Source organism: Scyliorhinus canicula, chromosome 2, assembly GCF_902713615.1.
Source record: "Scyliorhinus canicula chromosome 2, sScyCan1.1, whole genome shotgun sequence".
Taxonomy (NCBI): Eukaryota; Metazoa; Chordata; class Chondrichthyes; order Carcharhiniformes; family Scyliorhinidae; genus Scyliorhinus; species Scyliorhinus canicula.
The window spans coordinates 232,778,939-232,802,676 of record NC_052147.1 but is presented as its reverse complement, the minus strand read 5'-3'; the positions used below and the strand labels follow the sequence as shown (position 1 = coordinate 232,802,676).

Genomic DNA, 23,738 nt, shown 5'->3' with positions numbered 1-23,738 from the left:
TATTTCCAAGTCAGGGTGGTGAGTGACTTGGAGGGGAACCTCCAGGTGGTGGAGTTCACAGCTTTCTGCTGCTCTTGTATTTCTAGATCATGTGTTTGGAAGGTGCTGTTTAAGGAACCTTGCTGAGTTGCGGCAGTGCATCCTGTAGATGATACAAATGGCTGCCGCTGTTCATCGATGGTGGCGGGTTTGAGTGTTTGTGGAAGGGGAGCAATCAAGGTGGGAAATATCCCAACCTGTGTTCTTGACCTGAGAGCAAAAATCCGGGCCAATTTTGTTTTTGTATTTGTTTTAGTTTATTTCTATTCAAAAGAAACCAAGGCTTTAAATTGTACCTATATTTTTGTGTCAGCAGTCATGTTGTATAGATCAAAGGAATAAACCCATTTGTTATTTTAATCTTAAATCAGTTTGTTTTTTAAGTCGATGAAATGAACAGTTCAACTTGAACAGGAAATGTGTAGGATAATCACAGTGATTTATACTTTGAACCCGCAGCCGAGAGCTGATAGCTGGGTTGCAGTGTTGAATAAATAAACTAACAATGAGAGATCTTCTTTCATTTTCCATTGTGACCACCCAGAGAATCATGGAATGGTTCCGGCGCAGACAGAGGCACTCAGTTCATGGAATCCATGCCAGCTCTCTGCAAGAATAATTCAGCCAATTCCATTCCCCCATCCTTTCCCTGTAACTCGACAAAATGTTTTTCCTTCACATGAATTCCGTTTTGAAAGCCAGGATCAAAGCTGCATCCACCACCCCTTTAGACAGTGCATTCCAGATTGTGACTATTGCTTCGGTTTGGAAAGATAAAAGCGTTTACTCCAATCACCTTTGGATCCTTTGCCAATGACCTTTGAAGCCTGTGTTCATTGATTCTTGACTCTCACCCAATGGGGACAATTTCTCTCTATCTACACTGTCTAGGCCCCTCAACATTTTGAACAGCTCTCTCAAGTCTCCTCTTTGCCTTCTCCAGGAAGGCCAACCTCACAGTTTCTCCAATCTCCAATCTATTCAAGTAACTGAAGTTGTCTTTACCAGGCCAAGCTGTCTATTGATTGTAGTAACAGGAAGGCTTTGCAACATAATTCTAATGTGGAACATGTAAAGTAACCCTTGACTTTCTGATGCTAGATTTCTGCCCGTGTGTCAGGTACGTAGAGTCAGGAGAATTCCCAGTTTGAAAACCTGACTTCTAAAAATATCTGACCGAGCGTCAGATTTCTGGTGGGGAGAAGGATGGGCAATGTTAGGGAGGTGTCAGAGACATGCTCAACATGGGTTGGGCGACTCAGGCACTGACAAAATGTGGGCCCTCAGGCCCAAATTGAGAGGTTGGTTATCCATGGTTAAATCCCTGTACCTCGGAGGAAACATCACTGACTTGTCAGGTGAGAGCAGAACTCTTTAAATGCTGTCCAACTGGTGGCTAACCCTGGAACGGATGGCCCATCATGGGCTTTCCCTCGGGAAAAAATGTAATTGTTGCTGTCTGTTGACAATGTACTGTACTGACACACTGAAAACGTGGAGTGGATTCACAAAACACAGCCATGGAGATGGCATTGTTTTGCCACCACTACCTGATGTTCTGCAGTCATGTAGCTAGTTACAAAGACTCAGTGGATGAATGATGAACAATGCCATGGTCATTATCCCATCTACTTTCCCTGTTGTCATCCATCTGTCAGGATCACCAGTGCAGTTGAGCTCTAACCATGCCCCTCACATCTGCACACTGTCATGGCCTAACAGTGTGACTGACTTAAGAAGGAGTAAATCAATGGGGCTGTCAGTAGCCAGAGAGCATATGCAGGAGTGAGTGCAACAACATACATTTTGGCTACAGCCAAAATACTTTAACAGTATCACTAATATAATGAAAATGATCGGCGAATATAAGCACATAAAAGTGAATGAGAGCATTGTAATCTGAATGGCTCCTGACCCTTTTCACCATACATTTTTATGGATGCAATGTCACAAAGAGGAGACATGGGGGAAGGGAAGGGTCCAAGCGACCCCTGCTTTTCTGATCGAAACTTTTAGGTTTTGTTGGAAGAGGTCCAGAACAGAAGACTAGTCCTGACCCTGCTGGCACATTAAGGCCCTGCAGCAACCAAGAAGATCGAGATTCAAATTGCAGCTGTGGTGAGCACAGGAGGAGACAATCAGTGCTCATGGATTCCGTGCAGGAAAATGTTCAGTGATCTGCTGTTTTCTGTCAAGGTGAATAGCTTGGCTTATCCACACAAAGCTCCAAGGAAAGGGTTACATCTGTAGGCTGCAGCTATAGTGTGAGACCTCTGCTCCCGCATTGAAGCACATGTCAACTGCTCACTTAGATGTGCACAGAACAGATGTGAATGAGCGCTGTGACACACAGACACAGCAAAGAGAAATATCCCTGCATGTACTATGTATCAGTCTAACATTAAATCATGTTGTGATTGCAGTTGAAGAGGGTGACCAATGTTAAGGTGATGGCCCGGATTGGGGGCAGGTCAGCCTGGCTGCGAATAATTTGCTTTGTTGAACAGATGGTGATGGAGATTAATGAAATGAAAATCGCTTATTGTCACAAGTAGGCTTCAAATGAAGTTACTGTGAAAAGTCCCTAGTCGCCACATTCCGGCACCTGTTCGGGGAGGCTGGTACGGGAATTGAGCCTTGCTACTGGCCTGCCTTGGTCTGCTTTCAAAGCCAGCGATTTAGCCCTGTGCTAAACATGAAGCTGCTCTGCAATCTGCAACCTGAGCAGCAATCTGTTGATGATGGTGAATCACCGTTAGCAGCTGATAAATATGGAGGTAATGAAGGAGGTCATGATTCACCTCCCTGAGTACAAGGAGATGTTGGCATGAGAGTGAGTGCAAGGATGTGCTTTCATCGGTCAGCGTGGGCATGGTTAAGGCAGTGATGTGCATCAGATCGTGATTTTACAATGAGATGGGCTATATCTAAATAACTGCTCTGGTGTCTCACGCACCTCCCAGCTTCTGCATTCCTAACCCTCCCTGGACCAGATCATCCTTCCGTCATCAGGAGGAAGAACAGATGTCCAAGGAGACAGTGTCATATCAAACAGTCCACACTCCAACGCTCCGATATCAGCACGTTGGAGGGATGTTGCGCATATGTGTGCTGCAGGTTAAAGGACAGCACACCAGAGTTAGGGTTAATGCAGGAGGAGATATCGGAGCTAGAGACACAATCCTCCTCAGAGGAGGTAGGAAAGTCACAGTGGTGCCCCAGTGGCCAGGAACTTAGAGTCTCAGGAGTCACCTTTTGGGGCTTCTATGGTGTTTACATGTGAGGGTTTTGTTTTTACTCATCATGGGATCTGGACGTTTCTGGTTTGGTGATTGCCCATCCCTAATTGCTCTTGAGAAGGTGGTGGTGAGCTGCCTTCAACTGCTGCAGTCCGTGTGGTGTCGGTACACCAACAGTTCTTTCAGGGAGGGAGTTCCAGGATTTTAATCCAGTGCTATGTCCATGTTGTATCTTCTTTCCATTGTGTATTGTGCCCTTCTCAAACGCAAAATACTTCCTGGCACCTGGATGCACAAGTCATTAAAAACAAAAAAATTGGCGCTGCAAGTCCAGCAGACCACCCTCCTACACTTAGGCTTAAGCAAGACAGTTTGAATTGGGTACCTGCCTCTTCTGGGGCAGTTAAGACCAGTTTAAAACTAAATCCACAAGGATACATGTAACTCTCCAAATGGGTACGCTGGCAATCCAAAGAAATGTACAATGCTCGGGCCTGCTCCTACCAGCACAGGCCTGCTCCAACCAGCTCACGCCTCCACCTGCCAGCACAGGCCTGCTCCAACCAGCTCACGCCTCCACCTGCCAGCGCAGGCCTGCTCCAACCAGCTCACGCCTCCACCTGCCAGCACAGGCCTGCTCCAACCAGCTCACGCCTCCACCTGCCAGCACAGGCCTGCTCCAACCAGCTCACGCCTCCACCTGCCAGCTCAGACCTGCTCCTGCCAGCTCAGGCCCACTCCTGCCAGCACAGGCCTGCTCCAACCAGCTCACGCCTCCACCTGCCAGCTCAGGCCCACTCCTGCCAGCACAGGCCTGCTCCAACCAGCTCAGGCCTCCACCTGCCAGCTCAGGCCTCCTCCTGCCAGCTCAGGCCCGCTCCTGCCAGCTCAGGCCCACTCCTGTCAGCACAGGCCTTCCTATATCGTGTTTCAGAAAAAAGAGAGCGCAAATCTGACTTGACTGTGTTGTATTCTGCGATATAACTGTTGTAAGGATGCATAAAGAACATATAGTTGCTAGACTATAAAGATGATTTATTAATAAATATGTGGAAAAGATAACTAAGGAATTACAATACAGACAATGGCTACTAAATGAATTTGGTGAATTCTCCTGGAGCGAATCCTTTTTGTACGTCTTGCTGGGTGTGTTGAGTCACGTGTTAGATCTCTATCGCCACCAGCTGTTTGCAGGTCGCATTATTAACTATGTGCAGAACTGTGCACCTGTAGGCAAAAATTCAGGGCTATTTGTCAATCATTAATGCGATTAGCAGCTTTTATACACAATTAAAGAATAGGGATGAATGGAGTACTCAGCATCTTCATGAGTAAAAGCTCATTACCGAACAGTCATGATCTAATTGAATGGTGAAACAGGCACAAGGGCCGGGATTCTCCCCGACCCGGCGGGGTGGGGGTTCCCGGCGTAGCGGAGTGGCGCCAACCACTTCGGCGTCGGGCCTCCCCAAATGGTGCGGAATTCTCCGCACCTTAGGGGCTAGGCCAGCGCCAGAGTGGTTTCCGCTCCGCCGGCCGGCGCCCAAACCGGCGCCAACGGCCTTTGGCACCCGCTGCCTGCCATTGGGGCTGGCCGAAAGGCCTTCGCCGGTCCACGCATGCGCCGGTGCGTCAGCGGCCGTTGATGTCACTACCGGCACATGCACGGTAGGGGGGTTCTCTTCCGCCTCTGCCATGGTGGAGGCCGTGGCGGCGGCGGAAGAAAAAGAGTGCCCTCATGGCACTGGCCCGCCCGCCGATCGGTGGGCCCCGATCGTGGGCCAGGCCACCGTGGGTGCACCCCCCGGGGTCCGATTGACCCGCACCCCCCTCAGGACCCCGGAGGCCCGCTCGAGCCGCCAATCCCGCCGGCACCAGAGGTGCTCCAATTCCCGCCGGTGGGAGAGGCCTACCAGTGGCGGGACTTCAGCCCATTGCAGGCCGGAGAATTGCCATGGGGAGCACGCCGATCGGCGCGGTGTGATTCCCGCTCCCGCCGATTCCCGGGTGGCGGAGAATTCCGGCCACGGCGGGGGCGGGATTTATGCCAGCCCCGGGCAATTCCCCGACCCGGCGGGGGGTCGGAGAATTCCGCCCAAGGGATGGAATGGCGACTCCTATTCCTATTCCTGTTCCTACAGTGGGCTAAACAGCTGACTTGTAATACAGAACAAGGCCAGCAACGCAGGTTCAATTCCCGTACCGGCCTCCCACAACAGGCCCTGGAATGTGGCGACTAGGGCTTTTCACTGTAACTTCATTGAAGCCTACTTGTGATAATAAGCAATTATTATTATGATCCGCAGAAGCAGTGAGTTTATCATTTCTTTACTGGCGTATCATGCAGGATTACGGTAATTTAATTCAGGGGAGTTAGTTGCAATGGGGGGGAGATTTGCTAGTGCTCTTCGGGGGGGTTTAACTAATTCAGCAAGGGGATGGGAACCTAAATTGTAGTCCCAGTGTACAGGATGTTGAGAGTAGTGAGGTGTCAGGGATAGGGTTAAAAGTTTGAAAGAGGGCACCGGCAAGCAAGACGCTGGTTTGAAGTGTGTCTACTTCAACGCCAGGAGCATCCGGAATAAGGTGGGTGAGCTTGCAGCATGGGTTGGTACCTGGGATCTCGATGTTGTGGCGATTTCGGAGACATGGGTACAGCAGGGACAGGAATGGTTGTTGCAGGTTCCAGGATTTAGATGTTTCTGTAAGAACAGAGAAGATGGTAAAAGAGGGGGGTGGCGGCATTGTTAATCAAGGAAAGTATTACGGCGGTAGAAAGGACGCTTGAGGACTCGTCTACTGAGGTAGTATGGGCCGAGGTTAGAAACAGGAGAGGAGAGGTCACACTGTTGGGAGTTGTCTATAGACCTCCGAATAGTTCCAGAGATGGAGAGGAAAGGATTGCAAAGATGATTCTCGACAGGAGCGAGAGTAACAGGGTAGTTGTTATGGGGGACTTTAACTTTCCAAATATTGACTGGAAATACTATATTTCGAGTACTATAGAAGGGTCAGTTTTTGTGCAGTGTGTGCAGGAGGGTTTTCTGACACAGTATGTAGACGGGCCAACAAGGGGCGAGGCCACATTGGATTTGGTACTGGGTAATGAACCCGGCCAGGTGTTAGATTTAGATGTAGGTGAGCACTTTGGTGATAGTGATCACAATTCGGTTATGTTTACTTTAGCAATGGGCAGGGATAGGTATATACCGCAAGGCAAGAATTATAGCTGGGAGAAAGGCAATTATGATGCTATTCGGCAAGATTTAGGATGTATAGGATGGGGAAGGAAACTGCAGGGGATGGGTACAATCGAAATGTGGAGCTTTTTCAAGGAACAGCTACTGCGTGTCCTTGATAAGTATGTACCTGTCAGGCAGGGAGGAAGGTGTCGAGCAAGGGAACCATGGTTTACTAAGGAAGTTGAAGCATTTGTCAAGAGGAAGAAGAAGGTTTATGTTAGGATGAGACATGAAGGCTCAGTTAGGGCACTTGAGAGTTACAAGTTAGCCAGGAAGGATCTAAAGGGAGAGTTAAGAAGAACGAGGAGAGGACACGAAAAGTCGTTGGCGGATAGGATCAAGGAAAACCCTAAGGCTTTCTATAGGTATATCAGGAACAAAAGACTGACTAGAGTAAGATTAGGGCCAATCAAGGATAGTAGTGGAAAGTTGTGTGTGGAATCAGAGGAGATAGGGGAAGCGTTAAATGGATATTTTTCGTCAGTGTTTACACTGGAGAAAGACAATGTTGTCGAGGAGAATACTCAGGTACAGTCGACCAGGCTAGATGGAATTGAGGTTCACAAGGAGGAGGTGTTAGCAATTTTGGAAAATGTCAAAATAGATAAGTCCCCTGGGCCAGATGGGATTTATCCTAGGATTCTCTGGGAAGCCAGGGAGGAGATTGCAGAGCCTTTGTCCTTGATCTTTATGTCGTCTTTGTCGACAGGAATAGTGCCGGAAGACTGGAGGATAGCAAATGTTGTCCCCTTGTTCAAGAAGGGGAGTAGAGACAACCCTGGTAATTATAGACCTGTGAGCCTTACTTCGGTTGTGGGCAAAATGTTGGAAAAGGTTATAAGAGATAGGGTTTATAATCATCTTGAAAAGAACAAGTTGATTAGCGATAGTCAACACGGTTTTGTGAAGGGTAGGTCATGCCTCACAAACCTTATTGAGTTTTTTGAGAAGGTGACCAAACAGGTGGATGAGGGTAAAGCGGTTGATGTGGTGTATATGGATTTCAGTAAGGCGTTTGATAAGGTTCCCCATGGTAGGCTATTGCAGAAAATAAGGAAGTATGGGATTGAAGGTGATTTAGCGGTTTGGATCAGTAATTGGCTAGCTGAAAGAAGACAGAGGGTGGTGGTTGATGGTAAATGTTCATCCTGGAGTGCAGTTACTAGTGGTGTACCGCAAGGATCTGTTTTGGGGCCACTGCTGTTTGTCATTTTTATAAATGACCTGGAAGAGGGTGTAGAAGGATGGGTTAGTAAATTTGCAGATGGCACGAAGGTCGGTGGAGTTGTGGATAGTGCTGAAGGATGTTATAGGATACAGAGGGACATAGATAAGCTGCAGAGCTGGGCTGAGAGGTGGCAGATGGAGTTTAATGCGGAAAAGTGTGAGGTGGTTCACTTTGGAAGGAGTAACAGGAATGCAGAGTACTGGGCTAATGGCAAGATTCTTGGTAGTGTAGATGAACAGAGAGATCTCGGCATCCAGGTACATAAATCCCTGAAAGTTGCCACCCAGGTTAATAGGGCTGTTAAGAAGGCATATGGTGTGCTAGCCTTTATCAGTAGGGGGATTGAGTTTCGGAGCCACAAGGTCATGCTGCAGCTGTACATAACTCTGGTGCCGCCGTTCCTGGAGTACTGCGTGCAGTTCTGGTCACCACATTATAGGAAGGATGTGGAAGCTTTGGAAAGGGTTCAGAGGAGATTTACTAGGATGTGACCTGGTATGGAGGGAAGGTCTTACGAGGAAAGTCTCAGGGACTTGAGGTTGTTTTCGTTAGAGAGGAGAAGGCTGAGAGGTGACTTAATAGAGACATATAAGATAGTCAGAGGGTTAGATAGGGTGGACAGCGAGAGTCTCTTTCCTCGGATGGTGATGACCAACACGAGGGGACATAGCTTTAAATTGAGGGGTGGTAGATATAGGACAGATGTCAGAGGCAGTTTCTTTACTCAGAGAGTAGTAGGGGTGTGGAACGCCCTGCCTGCAACAGTAGTAGACTCGCCAACTTTAAGGGCATTTAAGTGGTCACTGGATAGACATATGGATGAAAATGGAATAGTGTAGGTCCGATAGGCTTCAGATGGTTTCACAGGTCGGCGCAACATCGAGGGCCGAAGGGCCCGTACTGCGCTGTAATGTTCTATGATTGTACTTATTATTCCACTTGAATTTTACCTTCTATTGACTGCTTGTAGGCTAGCATTATTGGCTGAGGGAAGTGTGAAGTTCTGCCTGCTCAGGGCTTCATATTTTAAAAAATTCTGTCATGGGATGTGGGCGTCGCTGGCAAGGTCAGTAATTGTTGCTATTTATTTGAATGAGGATGTCTGCTGCTGGAGCTGTTCCTGGCAATCATAGAATGATCCAACACAGAAGGAGGACATGCCCCATTGTTTCCGTGCCAGCTCTTTTGTAAAGCTATCTAATCAATCCCACTCCCCTGCTATTTCCCCAAAGCTCAATGATTTTTCTTTCCCTTCAAGTATTTATCCGCCCTCCTTTTGAATGTTGCGATTGAATCTGCTTACACTACCCTTTTAGGCATTGTATTCCAGGTCACAATAACTTGTGTAATACAATGCTTCCTCATACCACCTATTTCTGTTTTTTTTTGCCAATAATCTTAAATCTCTGTCCTCTGGCTCTGCACCCATCTGCTATTGGAAACTCTTTCTCCTTATTTACTCTTATCTAAACCATATGAACAGCTTTTAAATCTTCTCTGCTGTAAGGGGGCACGACTCCAGATTTTCCACAAACCTGAATTCTCTTGTTGCTGGAGCCAATTTAGTTAATCTCTTCTGCACTTGCTCCAAGGCTTTGGCATCCTTCCCATGCTGCCCAGAGTTAAACATGCAGCTCTGGCTGAGGCTTAACCAGTCACCTGACTTCAGATTTCAAGCTCACTCATTAATAACAACATCTATTTATATTTATATTTATATAGCACCTTTAAAACAGTAGAACGGCTGGATTAATAACCAGCAATGAAAGGGTAGAGTATTAGCTCACTTTGGTAAACTATTGACCATCATAAAAAGGAAGGCAGAGGCGTAGTGGTAGTGTCACTGGACTTGTAAAACAGAGACCCAGAGTAATGTTTAAGGGATCCCGGTTCAAATCCCACCGCTGCAGATGGTGATATTTGAATTCAATAAAAATCTGGAATTAAAATGAAGATGACCATGAAACCATTGTCGATTGTTGGAAAAACCCATCTGGTTCACTAATGTCCTTTCGGAAATGAAATCTGCCCGCCTTACCTGGTCTGCCCTACATGTGACTCCAGACTCACAGGAATGTGGTGACTCTTCATAGCCCCTCAAGGACAATTAGCGATGGGCAATAAATGCTGGCAAAGCCTGCGATACCCACATCCCATGAATGAATTTTTTAAAAAACCATAAAAGCCTGCAAACAATGTTAATAAGATATATTTCTGATGATAAAGTTAAAATAATGGTGTCTTTCAGTGTGTTGCAGGTGCTATGTACATCACCGGCTTTGCTGAATCCATTGCTGACTTGTTAAACCTCAGTAACATCTGGGCAGTCCGGGGAATTTCCATTGCTGTGCTGATGGGATTACTGGGAATCAACCTAGCAGGAGTCAAATGGATCATTCGGTTTCAGCTGTTACTATTAGCCTTGCTGGCCATCTCGACAATGGATTTTGTTATTGGAACTTTCACACACCTGGATCCTGGTAAGAAAATACATTTGTCAGCAGCAGTATAGTGCATAGTTTTATAAATGCTGGCTATAATCTTCAGAGAGACAAATCTTTACTGTTCACATTGTGCTGTGTGTCACTGATAAAATGTTGATAGTAATGAAGGCGAAGAGATGATTGGAATTCCTCCTTTTGTTGCTAATGTGCCGTTACAATAGCAAAAATTCTTTATTTATTCTTTCTTGGGATGTGGGCGTCGCGAGCAAGTGCCTGAATTTATTGCCCATCCCTAATTGCCCTTGAGAAGGTGGTGGTGAGCTGCCTTCTTGAACATAAATATACACAGAATTTCTTTGTCACTCAATAAGAAGTTTTTATTTCTCCAGTTCCAGTCGTCTTTTCGTTTCTCCCATTATGTTTGACTTTGTCGCTTTAATTTTCCTTCACTTGATTTGTTTTTTCCACCTCTCCCACAGAACAAGGATATCTCTGTGCTTCCCATGCTACCAACTTTAGTTACATGGCTGTGCAGGTTCTAATCCTGGTCTTTTAAATTGCTGACCAGGTAGTTCCAGCCAGGCAATAGTTCCACCTGTCCCCCTTACCTGCCTCAACCCTGTCCCATTTTCCGTGGTTAGACCTGTCAGCGGGATCCTTGCTGGGAAGTGGGACCTTGACAATGCTATTTAGGTGGGGAAGAGAGACACCACTGCAGCTCCTGACAATCTAACAAGGGACGCAAGGTGGTAGAAGGTTGGAGTGGTGAAGATTCCAATGAAGACCTTACCTGAGACTTTCCACAAGAACTTGTTTCTGGCTGTTGGAGAGAGATGTGGCCGCAGCAAGACAGCTTCCCTCCATTGGAGCACTGACAGTTGCTTCGCTGGCCAGTCACCACATCTCAGGTTGAAGGTAGATAAAGCACGTGGGGAATTATTGGTCCCAGAGGGAGCAGGCTGAAGAAATAACTACTTGAATGGTCAACCATGCAGCATACCTTGTCACCCCAAATTCCTGACATTTTGTTTTCTGAGGTCAAAGGTGAATAACCCTCACTGTGGTTTTTCCTCATTTTTTTTAAGCCACTCCATTTTATGACAACAATGAACAATTCAGGGATTCTCATTCTGTGGTGGGGCAGATTTTGAATAAGCACCATTTAATTCAGTGCTAACTGTCATTAACCCTTCAGTGTCACTCTGAGGTCTCAGTCCTTTCTCTGACGAATTTTGATTTGGAAATTCCACAGCCACGTTTGCTGCCTCTGCACTTGTCCAGTATTAGAATTGTTCCTTCTGTATCTTTTCTTGCATCAGTTTGATTCTGAAAGTTAAGTGAGGAGCTTTTCCTCACAGGAACAATTCCTGAATTGTGGCATATTATCCCAGATTGTGGAAAAACAGCATTTCCTGCTATATAATTTCCCTATATAAATTTGTATTTTAATGGGTATTTAGGAACAATTCCAATCACACAAGGCCCCTTAAACAAAGTACAATTTGAATTTACTTTATGCAATGGGAAAGGCACACACTTTCCATTAACTCCCTTTATTAATACATCCCTATCTATTCCCAACTGTACATGCCCGTGGGACCTGTCAACCATAGTAGAGGGGAATCTTTGGTTGAGGAAAAGGACATATTGTAAGCTTGCAGGAAGTGAGTTGAGAGAAAGTATTGTCAAAGTCGGCAGGAAACTTGATTGGCTAATTGGAGAAATTATTTGACAGTCAATCCCCAAAAGTAGTTAGAGAAGTCAGGGAAAGAAGAGTTGGAGATGGACCATGTGAAAGACAGAAATTGGGAGGAAAGTTAAAGAAATGTTCTAATTTGGGGTGAGAGCAGGAACTGGCACCAATACAATCATCAATGTACAGAAAGAAAACCTGAGGGAGGGCACTTGAGTAGAACTGCAATAAAGAATGTTCCACATATCCCCTGAAAAGGCAGCACAGCTATGACCCAGATGGGTTCTCAAAACAGGGCTTGGAGGGTGATGGATGGGGACAAGTGAGTCAGATGCAGATTAGATGATCGTTTTGTGGAACACTTCTGATCAGACTGCAAATGTCCCTTGATCTTCCAGCAGACTGCCAATTTGATTCCCTGCCTCATTCCTATTCTGCCCTCGCTGCTTTCAGCCTTCTACACTCTTATTTTGATTAGGCAAATTGCAGCTTTCCGAACTCAACACTGAGTTCAGTGGTTTCAGATCATAACCAAAATTCCTATTTTTTTTCCAGGCAGCAGGTGTTGGTACTGATTCTACAGTTGCAATTTACACTCCTTCTGGTCCAATTGTGTTTCTTTACTTGTCCCATTACCGATTCTGGGCGAAATTCTCCATTTGGGAGACTATGGGCTGGATGTTCCGCCATCAGGATGCTCCGTTTTGCCGACAACCTACGACGACGTGGGGCTGCCCCACAATGAGAAACTCCATTGACCAGCTAGAGAAATGGATCACCTCCCCCAGCGTGCTGAACCAGAAATCTGACCTGGCGGGCGGAGAATCCAGCCCTCTATTCTCCTGCCGGAGGTGAATTGCAACTGATTTAGGCTCCTGCTGCAAATCTCTGCAAGGCAAGGATCACAAGGGATTCCTGAGGGAATCCCACTATTGGGCCACCATTTTGAGTGGGCGACTCGATTGCGAGGTCCCGTAGTTGGCGACCCACACCCCTTACCCGTATCGCAAATCAGGCCACACCTCCCCACATTGCAAATCAGACCCCACCACCCCACATCGCAAATCAGACCTGACCCCCAGCTTTTATGGGATCCCCCTTCCCCCAAGTACGGGGGTGACCCAACCGCCCAGCCCCCAGACGCCCCCTAAAAAAGAGACCACCCCCGACACCTCCTGAATATGGGGATCCCCCAGAGACCCCTAAATATGGGGACCCCCCCCCCCCCAGAACCTCCTAAACAGGGGGACCTCCCTGAATTACCTAAATAGGGGCCCACCCCTGAGAGTCCCTAAATAAGGGACTCTCCCAGAGTCCCCCTAAGTAGGGGCACCTCCCCAGAGATCTAAATAGGTGGACCCCCTACTGTTGTAACACTCACCTGGGCAATAAACCTGCTGGCTCAGGCACAGGAAGTACTACTTGTCCATTCCTGGAAAGAGAAAGCAGTGACCTGTGTTTAAACCCCTCAGGTCCTTCAAGCCGTCCATTAATTTCCATTAGTGGTTTGTGATTGGCAGCTTCCACACACACAGCTGTGAGCCTTGCTTCATTCATCTTCCTTCATGGTTCATGTGCTTTGACCACAATATTTAAAAATATCAACCACTTCAAAAAGAGGTAGGTAGGTCTGGCTTTGTGATGGGGGAGGGTGGCCCGTGGATGGACTTTGTGGGTGACTCCCTTAAGGATTTACCTCCTTGGCCCACCATAAGGTCCACCACGTCAGGGCGATGCAGGGAAATACCAGTGGGAAATCCCACCCACGTGATTCCCAGCCCAGAGGGCCAGAGAATTATGCACGCCCAGAGAATACGTTGCCCAGCCTGCTAATTGCATTCTCCCTCTGGTGCATGAGTGTGAACCTCAGTTCTGCCACCAGTGGAGGGTTGGAGAATTGGGCGGCAGTCTCCTTTTTGTCATGATATGCACATAATGAGATACATACAGGCAGCTAATGAATACAGAGAACAGTACATAACCAATCAGCAGGCAGAACACTTGGGGTTGGTTTCCCACTATAAAAGGCACGAGGCACTCACACTCTAACTCTTTCCACTGGTGACATCTACAGTGTGAGTCAGGGTGTACAGATCATATAACTCCTACAGCACGTGGCTAAGAGCTAGTCTGGCTCAGTCAAACGGATTAATCACACTAGGTTAGCAGAGAGTTGAACTCACAGAGGATTGAGCTAACTGTGTGACAGGTTCAATAAAACATATTGAACTAACTACAAGGTGTGGAGTGTCTGTCAGGTAGAGCTGCATCCAGTTGCAGCCCATGTTATCTTACTGCGCTTAACGCAACATGATACCAGGAGACTGCAATCCCTAGGTGATTTACTTCAATCTGTTCCGTGACGTATCCAGGCACCATGGAGAAGATCCAAGCTCCTCAACAGTTATGGACCTCCGGCAATCTCAGTGCCAACTGGCGGACTTTCAAACAAAGGTTTCTGCTGTACATCGAAGTCTCAGACCTCGAGGGTGCGTCTGATACAAGGAAGAGTGCGCTTCTTCTCTCAACTGCGGGGGATCAAGCCATCCAATTCTTCAACTCATTGAACTTCACCGAAGGCCAGGACAAGACAAAGTTTCAGACCGTCCTGGACAAGTTTGACAGTCACTGTGAAGTGGATACCAATGAAATCTTTGAGCACTATATGTTCAAACAACGCCTCAAAGGTAAAGATGAATCTTTCAACTCCTTCCTAACTAATCTCCGTCTAACGAGCGCTGTCCTGCAACTTTGGTGATATTGCTGACTCCATGATCAGGGACCAGATTGTTTTCGGAGTTTACTCTGATCCTCTGAGAGAGCAGCTTTTAAAAATCAAGAATATGACCCTGTCAGTCGCGATTGAAACATGTACAGTGAATGAGCACGCCAAAAACCGGTATTCCCAATATAAATCGGCTGAAAAGGAGAAACTTGCCTCCCACGAGGCAGAGAGTGTACAGGCCATTACCCGGATGCAGCGCCTCAGCCTTGATGAAAGCGGCCATTTTGCGTGCTCTTCCCAGAGCCCCACGCATGCGCGATGCGACTGGGCTGATGAAGCGGCCGATCACCACTCTGCGCAGGTGTGAACGTCTGCCGACCGCACTGTGCATGTGCGACGACGCACGGAATGTAATGAGGTCATGACGTGCCCAAACTGCGGCACCGCCCACTTAAAGAAACACTGCCCTGCAAGAGGCAGGCAATGTTTAAATTGCGGAAAGCCTGGTCACTATGCAGCCTTGTGCAGGTCTGCACCACCAGTCAAGGGCCAGCACTCCCAATTCCAACGCAGACGCGTTCAGAGTATACAGCAAGGTTTACAGGATTCTGATTCGGGCAGTACAACGTACCCAGAGGACGACTGCCTGGAGTCCCCCTACCATGTGGGCATCATTACCACACATGAACATGCCTCACCGAAATCATCATGACGCCTGCCCATCCTCACTGTGGATTCTGCTGACGAATGGTGTGCGGTGCTGCAAATAAGTCAATGCTCAATCTAGTTCAAGCTGGACACAGGCGGATTTCAACCGCATCAAGAAGCCACCCAAGCTCCTCCCAGCAGCCTGCCAGCTCCTGGACGAGAATGGCAGTGCCATCACAGCACTGGGACCCTGCCATCTGCTTGTCTCCAACAAGACCAATCAAGCCAGACAGGGCCTCCCTGCTCGGCGCACAGGCATGCAAGCAGCTACACCTTGTGCAGCGGGTCTACACAATGACCTCCCCCAACGTGGATCTTCAAGCCGGCATTGACGACATCCTAGCTCAGTATCTGGAAGTGTTCGATGGGATGGGCACTCTGCCATATCGGTACAAGATCCTGTTACGGCCTGATGCCATGCCTGTGGTCCACACACCACGCCGGGTCCCGGCTCCACTGAAGGAGCGCCTGAAAGCACAGCTCAAGGCTATTCAGGACCAGGGCATCATCTCTAAAGTTACAGAACCGACTGACTGGGTCAGCTCGATGGTATGTGTGAAAAAGCCTTCGGGGGAGCTGCGCATCTGTATTGATCCCAAGGATCTCAACCAGAAGATAATGCGGGAACACTGCCCCATCCCGAAGCGGGAAGAACTCACAAGTGAGATGGCACACGCCCGGTTTTTCATAAAGCCAGATGTGTCACAGGGATTCTGGCAAATCCAGCTGGATGAATCCAGCAGAAGGCGCTGCACCTTCAACACACCGTTTGGCAGGTACTGCTACAATCGTATGCCGTTTGGCATTGTCTCGGCCTCGGAGACCTTCCATAGAATCATGGAGCAGATGATGGAGGGCATTGAAGGGGTTCATGTGTATGTGGACGACGTTATCATATGGTCCACGACCCCCGATCTTGTTTTCAAGTCCTTCCGGATTTTGGGACACAAGATAAAGGGTCAGGTGTCTGAACCCGCTTAAAACCTGTTCCACCTGCTAATTCTTTCTATTTCTGAGGGAAGACCATTGCTCTGAAACATTAGTATTGATTCTCGCTCCACAATTGCTGCCTGGCCTGCTGTGTATTTCCAGCAATATTCTGTCACTTTTTACAACCTCAGGATAGCCAGTTAAGTACTTTTGATGTCACTGTAGCGTATTGTTCGAAGGCACAATCTGTAATATCGATGCTTGGAAACAGCCCAGGTTTTGAGTCCTTGGTGAGGAAACCATTCCGGGTGGTTGTAAAGAAAACTAGAAAATTACCTTACAAATTGGGGGAGGTAAATATGTCAAATTAAAGTTGTCCACTCGATAGAGCTTGAATGCTGCACACCCTAAACTTGCACAGCAATACATTTAGAATCCAGTTGAGGTCTCTGTTGTTCAGACCATCCCTCGGGTGACTAACATTTTCGAGCTTTGTGATGTCGAGAGAAAAAACAAAATCAGGAACAGCCTTATCTAATGCAATCAAGCACCAAAAGGAAATTGCGTCATTTGCTTTTTATATAAGACATTATCATCTGGCGCTAAAGAAATAATTCCAAGGCTCAAAACGTCTCTCTTAAAGTATAGAAGTTTCACTATAACTTGATCATCCAGGTTTGCATATTTTTATTGGTAAACTCAAGTCACAGGAAAAGCTGAAGATAAAGCTCCTGCTGCCGGTTTTGAGATTCCTCGGTGTTAAAGAAATGCTCTCCCTGAGGAGATTTTTGATTTATTTTTCTCCCTCAAGCTCCTTGGGCTGGATTCTCCAATCCCGCGGCAGAGTGCCCAGGCCATCGTAAACGGCGTTGCGTTTTACGACGGCGTGAATGGGCCGCTTCCATGACTAATTGTGGCCTCTACAGGGGGCCAGCACGGCGTTGGAGCATTCGCGCCAATCCAGCTGCAGATCCCGGCGTGAACTGTGCGCCGCAGGACCCGTGCATTCGCAGTTGTGCCAGCGCCAGCAAGGACATGCGCACGCCAATGCGCGCATGCGCAGTGGCCTCCTTCAATGCGCCGGCCCCGGCGCAACATGGCGCAGGACTACAGGGGCCTCGTGTAGGAAACGAGGCCCCCAATCCCATAGGCCGGCCCGCCAATCTTAGGCCCCCGATCGTGGACCTGGCCACATCGGAGGCCCCCCTCCTCGGGGTCGGACCCCTCCTCCCCCACAAAGGCCGCCACGGGACCCTTACACGCTGAGGTCCCGCCTGCCCAGAGCAGGTTAGAATGGCGCCAGCGGGACTCGGCTCATTTCTGATGGCCGCTCGGCCCATCCTTGGCCGAGAATCGGCGGGCTGGCCCTGTAGTGTGCCCGCGACCGGCGCCACACCAACCACGCTCTGCGGAGAATACACGTGCCGGCGTCAGGGCGGCGTGGCCCGTTCGTGGGGATTCTCCGGGCCCGGCCCAGGGCTGGGAGAATCCCACCCCTTGTTTTTTCAAGGGTCAGTGTGCTTTCCCTCTACTCATTTCTAGCTTGCTTTTCTTTGAGGGAGAAGTAACTGCCTCAACTAATACATGGTTAGGAAGGATATGGCTGTCAGTTGTTGATGAGTTGCTGACCCCTGAGGGTGTCTGTTCTTCTGTGGTAATTTCCTTGTTTAAAGTACATAGATACCTATCATTCCGATATGTCTCACATCATTTACCAAGACAACTGTGAAGTTTGATAATTGCACAGTTGCTGGGAGTGGCCATCCAATGAAACCTACTGAATCATTTTGAATGTAGTTTCAATTCTTGAAGTTTCAATGTCCCATTCACACTGGAAAGTTTGGCAATTTGCTAATATCATACTATTTAAATGTACACATGACCTTTCTCATGATTGGTTACCTTTCCTCTTTAAACGTGACTTCATTTACAGTTATGCAGGGCGGCACGGTGGCACAGTGGTTAGCACTGTTGCCTACGGCGCTGATGAACCCTGGTTCGACCTGGTCCAGGGTCACTGTCCATGTGGAGTTTGCACATTCTCGTGTCTGCGTGGGTTTCACCTCACAACGCAAAAATGGGCATGGTAGGTGGATTGGCCACACTAAATTGCAACTTAATTATAAAAAAAAAATTTGGTACTCTGAATTTACCAGACAAAGAGCCAATTATGCCATTCTCCATTATGCATTCGCTTTCAGTTCCCTAGTAGGATGCTCTGAACTGCTGGGTGGCCTTGTGGGGGGGTCCCCCATTACAGGGGTCTCTGGAGGGGTCTCCCTATTACAAGGTTCCCTGTGGGGGTGTTTGGGGGGGCGGGAGGGGTGGGCAGGAGGGTTGGTAGAGGAGTCGTGGCTGGCAGTGCATTGTTGGGGTAAGGGGGTGGCCCTCGGATGAGCTCGGATGGTCTCCACCAGCATGGTCCTTGTGTGGTAGACTTCCCGGTGGACCAAGGGGTCAATAGTGGCTTGGGGATCAGAGAATCATGGAAGGCCGGAGCATAGGGCACTCGACCCACTAAATGGATGCAAATGGGCGCCGAGGATCCTCCCAAAGTGCGTTTGGGCTGGGGGGAGGTTGGGGATTATTTTGGGAGCTTCGGAAATCGAGACCATGATGTCTCGCTACAATGGGGAGTTCCGGCGAGCAGTGCTCCCCACTCTACAAAACGGGGCTATGTGTGGCCTTGGCCGCATGTTCCCCATTCAGGTCCTTTATTCAATGCGAGTTGCGTTGAATAGCCATGTGTTTCACGGCATTCTGAGTGCTGGGAAGCACGCTCGTTAGGGCATTTTGCTCCCTTTTGGGAGAATCATGTCCAATATTTTGGGAGAATCGCTCCTTTATTTCGGTAATTGGTGATTTAGGACTTGTAATACACCTGACAGGGTGGCGAAAACACTTTCAACAGTAGCTTTCAGAACAGAATTGGCTAAATAGGGGAGCATATTGCAGAGCCATTGACAGAAACTTTTCAGGCCTCTCTAAACAAAGGATTAGTCCCGGGGGACTGGAGGATTGCAAATGTGATGCCGTTGTTTAAGAAAGAGGCTAAGGATAACCCAGGAAACTACAGACCTGTCAGATTGACATCAATCGTGGGAAAACTGATGGAGGCCATAATATGGGATGAGATAAATATACACTTAGAAAAAAATAAGTTAATACTGGACAGTCACCATGGCTTTGTCAAGGGCAGGTCATGTATAACAAATTTAATTGCATTCTTTGACAAGGTGATACAGGCAGTAGATGAAGGTAGTGCCGTGGATGTTCTATATTTGGACTTTCAGAAAGCATTTGATACAGTGCCACATGGCAGGCTGGTTAGCAAATTAACAATATTTGGGATTGACGGGTCCTTGGCAGCATGGATTAAAAGTTAGCTAAGAGATAGGAAACAGAGGATAGGTATAGATGGGCATTTCTCAAACTGGAGACGAGTTGAAAATGGTGTTCCCCAGGACTCAGTGTTGGGACCCTTGCTTTTTCTGATTTACATAAATGATTTAGAAGTGGGTGTTGAGGGCAAAATCTCTAAATTTGCAGATGATCCTAAGATAGAGAGAATAGTAAATTGTGAGGATGACGCTGAATGTCTTCAAAGGGACATTGACAAGTTGACCAAATGGTTCACCTGGCAGATTAACTTCAGTGCAGCGAAATGTGAGGTAATGCATTTTGGTAGAAGAAACATGGGGAGACAATATAGGCTCAATGGTACAACTTTGAGAGGAGTATAGGAGCAGAGGGACCTCGGGGTCAAATGCATAATTCTCTGAAGGTGACTAGGTAAATTAAAACAGTTGTTAAGAAGGCTTATGACGATGTCTCCACCTCGTGCGCGACGTTGGGGCTGATACAGCTGAAGGTGGTATACGGAGCATACCTCACAAGGGCGAGGATGAGACGATTCTTTGAAGGAGTAGAAGATGTGTGTGAAACGAAAGGGAAAATGCTGGAAAATCTCAGCAAGTCTGGCAGCATCTGTAGGACGAGAAAAGAGCTAATGTTTCGAGTCCGATGACTCTGTCAAAGCTAACAGACAGAGAAAGTGGGAAATATTTATACTGTGGAGTGAGCATGAAATATGAGTTATAGCCACAGAAACCCAGGGAAACCGGGTGCTAATAGCCACAGATACATCGGGAAAGAGTGTTAACAGCAGTCCCCAGAGTGGACAAAAGATGTGAAAGGTCAAACAGCAGAGAAATGCTGTTTCTAACATCAGAGGATGAACTGTAGGTGTGGGGGGAGGGGAAGGGGGAAGCAAAGAGGAGAAAGCTACAGGAAAGGTGGATAAGATGGGGGGGGGGGGGAATTAAATGTATATTAAGAAAGAAAGAAATGGTCAAAGACAGTTAAAATGAAATGAAAACAAATGGGTCGAGGTGGGGCTGATTATCTGAAGTTGTTGAATTTGATGTTCAGGCCGGAAGGCTGTAGCGTGCCTAACCGAAAGATGAGGGGCGCGATTCTCCCAGACAGGGAGAAATCGTAAGGCTGGTGTCAAAACCGGGCGGGTTTGACGCCCGCTTCCCCCTACCCGACCGGGAACCGATTCTGGTCCGCGGTCGGGGCTAGTATGCCGCGGCCGTGAACTCCGGCATCGCGGGCTTAACGAATTTCGTTAAGCCCGCTAGCTAGAGTTTGCGCCGGCTGACGCGTCACATGACGTCAGCCACGCATTCGCGGATTGGAAGACTCCAACCCGCGCGTGCGCGGATGACGTCATCGCGCATTTGCGCAAAACCCGCGCATGCGCGGGCCGGGATGCCCCTCAGCCGCCCCGCGAATTGATACAGCGGGGCGGCGGAAGGACAAAGAGTGCGCGGGAATCGGACCCGCTGCCCGCGATCGGTGCCCACCGATCGCGGGCCTATGGCACCCTTGGCACGGCCGTGGTACTGCCGTGTCAATCGGTGCCATGGTTGGCAAGATCGGGACTTTGCGGCCGTTTTACGAACGGCCAGACCAGGTGTGTTTGCCGTTCGTAAAAACGACCGTAAAGCGCTTGGAACTCGGCCCATCGGTCAGCTGAGAATTGCTGCTGGTCGTAAAAAAACGGCGGCAGCGATTCGTATCGGGAGTCGGGCGTGGGGGTGGGGGAGAATAGCGGGAGGGCGTCGGACTAGCGTGGCCGTAAAAATTTACGACCCCCGCTATTCTCCGCACCGTCGTGAGTGCGGAGAATTGCGCCCTAGATGTTGTTCCTCCAGTTTGCGTTACGCTTCACTGGAACATTGCAGCAGGCCAAGGACAGAAATGTGGGCATGGGAGCAGGGTTTTGTGTTAAAATGGCAAGCAACAGGAAGGTCAGGCTCCTGAATGCACACAGACCGAAACTGCTCAGCAAAGCGATCACCCAGTCTGCGTTTGGTCTCTCCAATATAGAGGAGACCACATTGGAAACAGCGAATGCAGTAGACCAAATTGGAAGATGTGTGTGAAGTTGCTGGGGGGGCCCCGCTAATCACATTCATATGTTTTGGTCCTGTCCAAAGCTAGAGGGTTACTGAAAGGAGGTTTTTAGGGTAATTTCTAAAGTGGTGCACGTGAAACTGGACCCGTGCCCCCGGGAAGCCATGTTCGGGGTGTCAGACCAGCTGGGGTTGGAAACGGGTGCAGAGGCAGATGTTGTAGCCTTCGCCTCGTTGATCGCCTGAAGGCAGTTCCTGATGCGATGGAGAGCAGCTTCTCCACCCTGTGCCCTGGCGTGGTGGGGGGACTTGTTGGAATTCTTGACTCTTGAGAAGGTTAAGTTTGAACTGAGGGGAAGGATTGAGGGGTTCATGGGCATTATTCATTATACATTTTCAAGAACTGGATGACATCGAACATTAGTTGGGGGGGGGGTGGGTGTGAGGGTTGGGGGAGGGGGCGGTGTGTATTGATGGTGACTATGGGTGATTCCTGATTCCTTTTTGTCATTTGTTTATGTGAACATGCGGGCTTATGTTTGGGGTTTGGTGGGAGGATGGGATTGTTGTTATTGCTATGGGGATTGATATATTTGTTACTGATTATTGTTTGTTGTTGTTGGGTGTGAATTTGGGAGAAAATGTGAAAAATGAGGAGAATAATGAATATTTAAAAAAAAGAAGGCTTCTGGCGGACTTCTGGGGACGGCGGGCGGGAGGCAGCCGCACACTGGGCTCCCTCTCGGGAATAGAAATTTTGGGGTTTTAATGCTTGCTACCAGGGGCCACGGAGGCTGAAAAAGCTGTAAGAAGGCACAGGGAGGAGAAATGTCCATGTTTGGGAGAAAAAAGGCCGTGAAAAAGGGGGTTAATGAAAGTCCGCCGGCGAGTGGAAAAGTCAGCGCAGGAACTGTAAAGGAAAGCGGAGGCTGGAGCACAAGGAGAGGCCACATCGCTCACAGCAGAAGAAATGACCAAAGTGATGGTTGTGGAACTTGAAAAACAGTTCACAAAGCACATGAAAGCGATGAAGAAGGAGATGGGTGCGGGATTGAAAGTGCTGGTGGAGGAGGCGATTGCCCTGGTGAGGGCGGCGGTATTGACCGCAGCGGCGGAGGTGCAGGAGCAAGGTGAGACACTGAAGGAAGTGGAAGAGGCATTATCGCAGCACAGTGATCAACTCACCACGATGGGGAAGGAGTTGCGGAGGGTGACAGAGACCAACAAGGGTCTGCGAGCCAAAATGGAAGACCTGGTAAACAGATCCAGGCAACAGAATCTGAGGATTGTGGGTCTGTCCAAAGGGGTGGAAGGCCCGAGGCCGACGGAGTATTTTGCCAGGATGTTGGCGGAGCTATTGGGGGAGGGGGACGATCCCTCTCGATACGAACTGGATCGGGCTCATCGTTTGTGGAGGCCTATACCAAAGGCGAGTGAGCCGCCAAGAGTAGTAACTGTGTGTTTCCGTAGGTACAGCGTGAAGGAGAAGGTCCTGTGCTGGGCAAAACAGAAGTGGATGGTGCAGTGGGCTGGAGCTGGTATACGCATATACCAGGACTTTACGGTGGAGCTGGCGAGGAGGCGGGCTGCCTTCAGCTGGGTGAAGAAGGCACTGTACATCAGTAAGGTGCAGTGCGGCATAGTATAGCCAGCTAAGTTGAGGGTGATCTACAAATCCAAAGACTTTTATTTTGTGATGGCGGAAGCGGCGGAGGAGTTTGCGAAGGCAGAAGGACTGTGGGTGAATTGAGAAATGGGACTGAGAGCGAGTCGTGTACTGATGTAGCCTCATGTAACTTTATTTTTTCACTGAGTGTTGGTGTATGTACTAAATGAGTCGACACTGTATATTTGGACGAGGGAAGAGTTGGGACTTTCATTTGCAGTGATGGTTCTTTGGGGCTTGGGTGTGTATGCTGGGGTTGTGTGCTGAGGGTGATTTCTTGGTTTTCCTGGGACCGAGCAAGGGGGAAGGAGACACGGGCAGGGTCCTCCATGCTGGCCGATTTAAGCTGGCTAGTGAATGGGAGTGAGGTGGGGGGAAGGGCTGCAGCCATCGGAGCCTGGTAG

The 23,738-nt window shown here is 48.5% G+C and overlaps 1 protein-coding gene across 2 annotated transcripts in view; it reads left to right on the top strand.

Moving 5' to 3' along the window:
• slc12a8 (solute carrier family 12 member 8) overlaps positions 1-23,738 on the top strand; it is a 247,400-nt gene that overhangs the window by 93,192 nt on the left and 130,470 nt on the right. For both annotated transcript variants that reach the window (XM_038789779.1, XM_038789780.1), the window contains exon 5: positions 9,997-10,228. In XM_038789779.1, the coding sequence (XP_038645707.1) occupies positions 9,997-10,228 (232 nt within the window). The remainder of the gene's footprint in view (positions 1-9,996; positions 10,229-23,738) is intronic.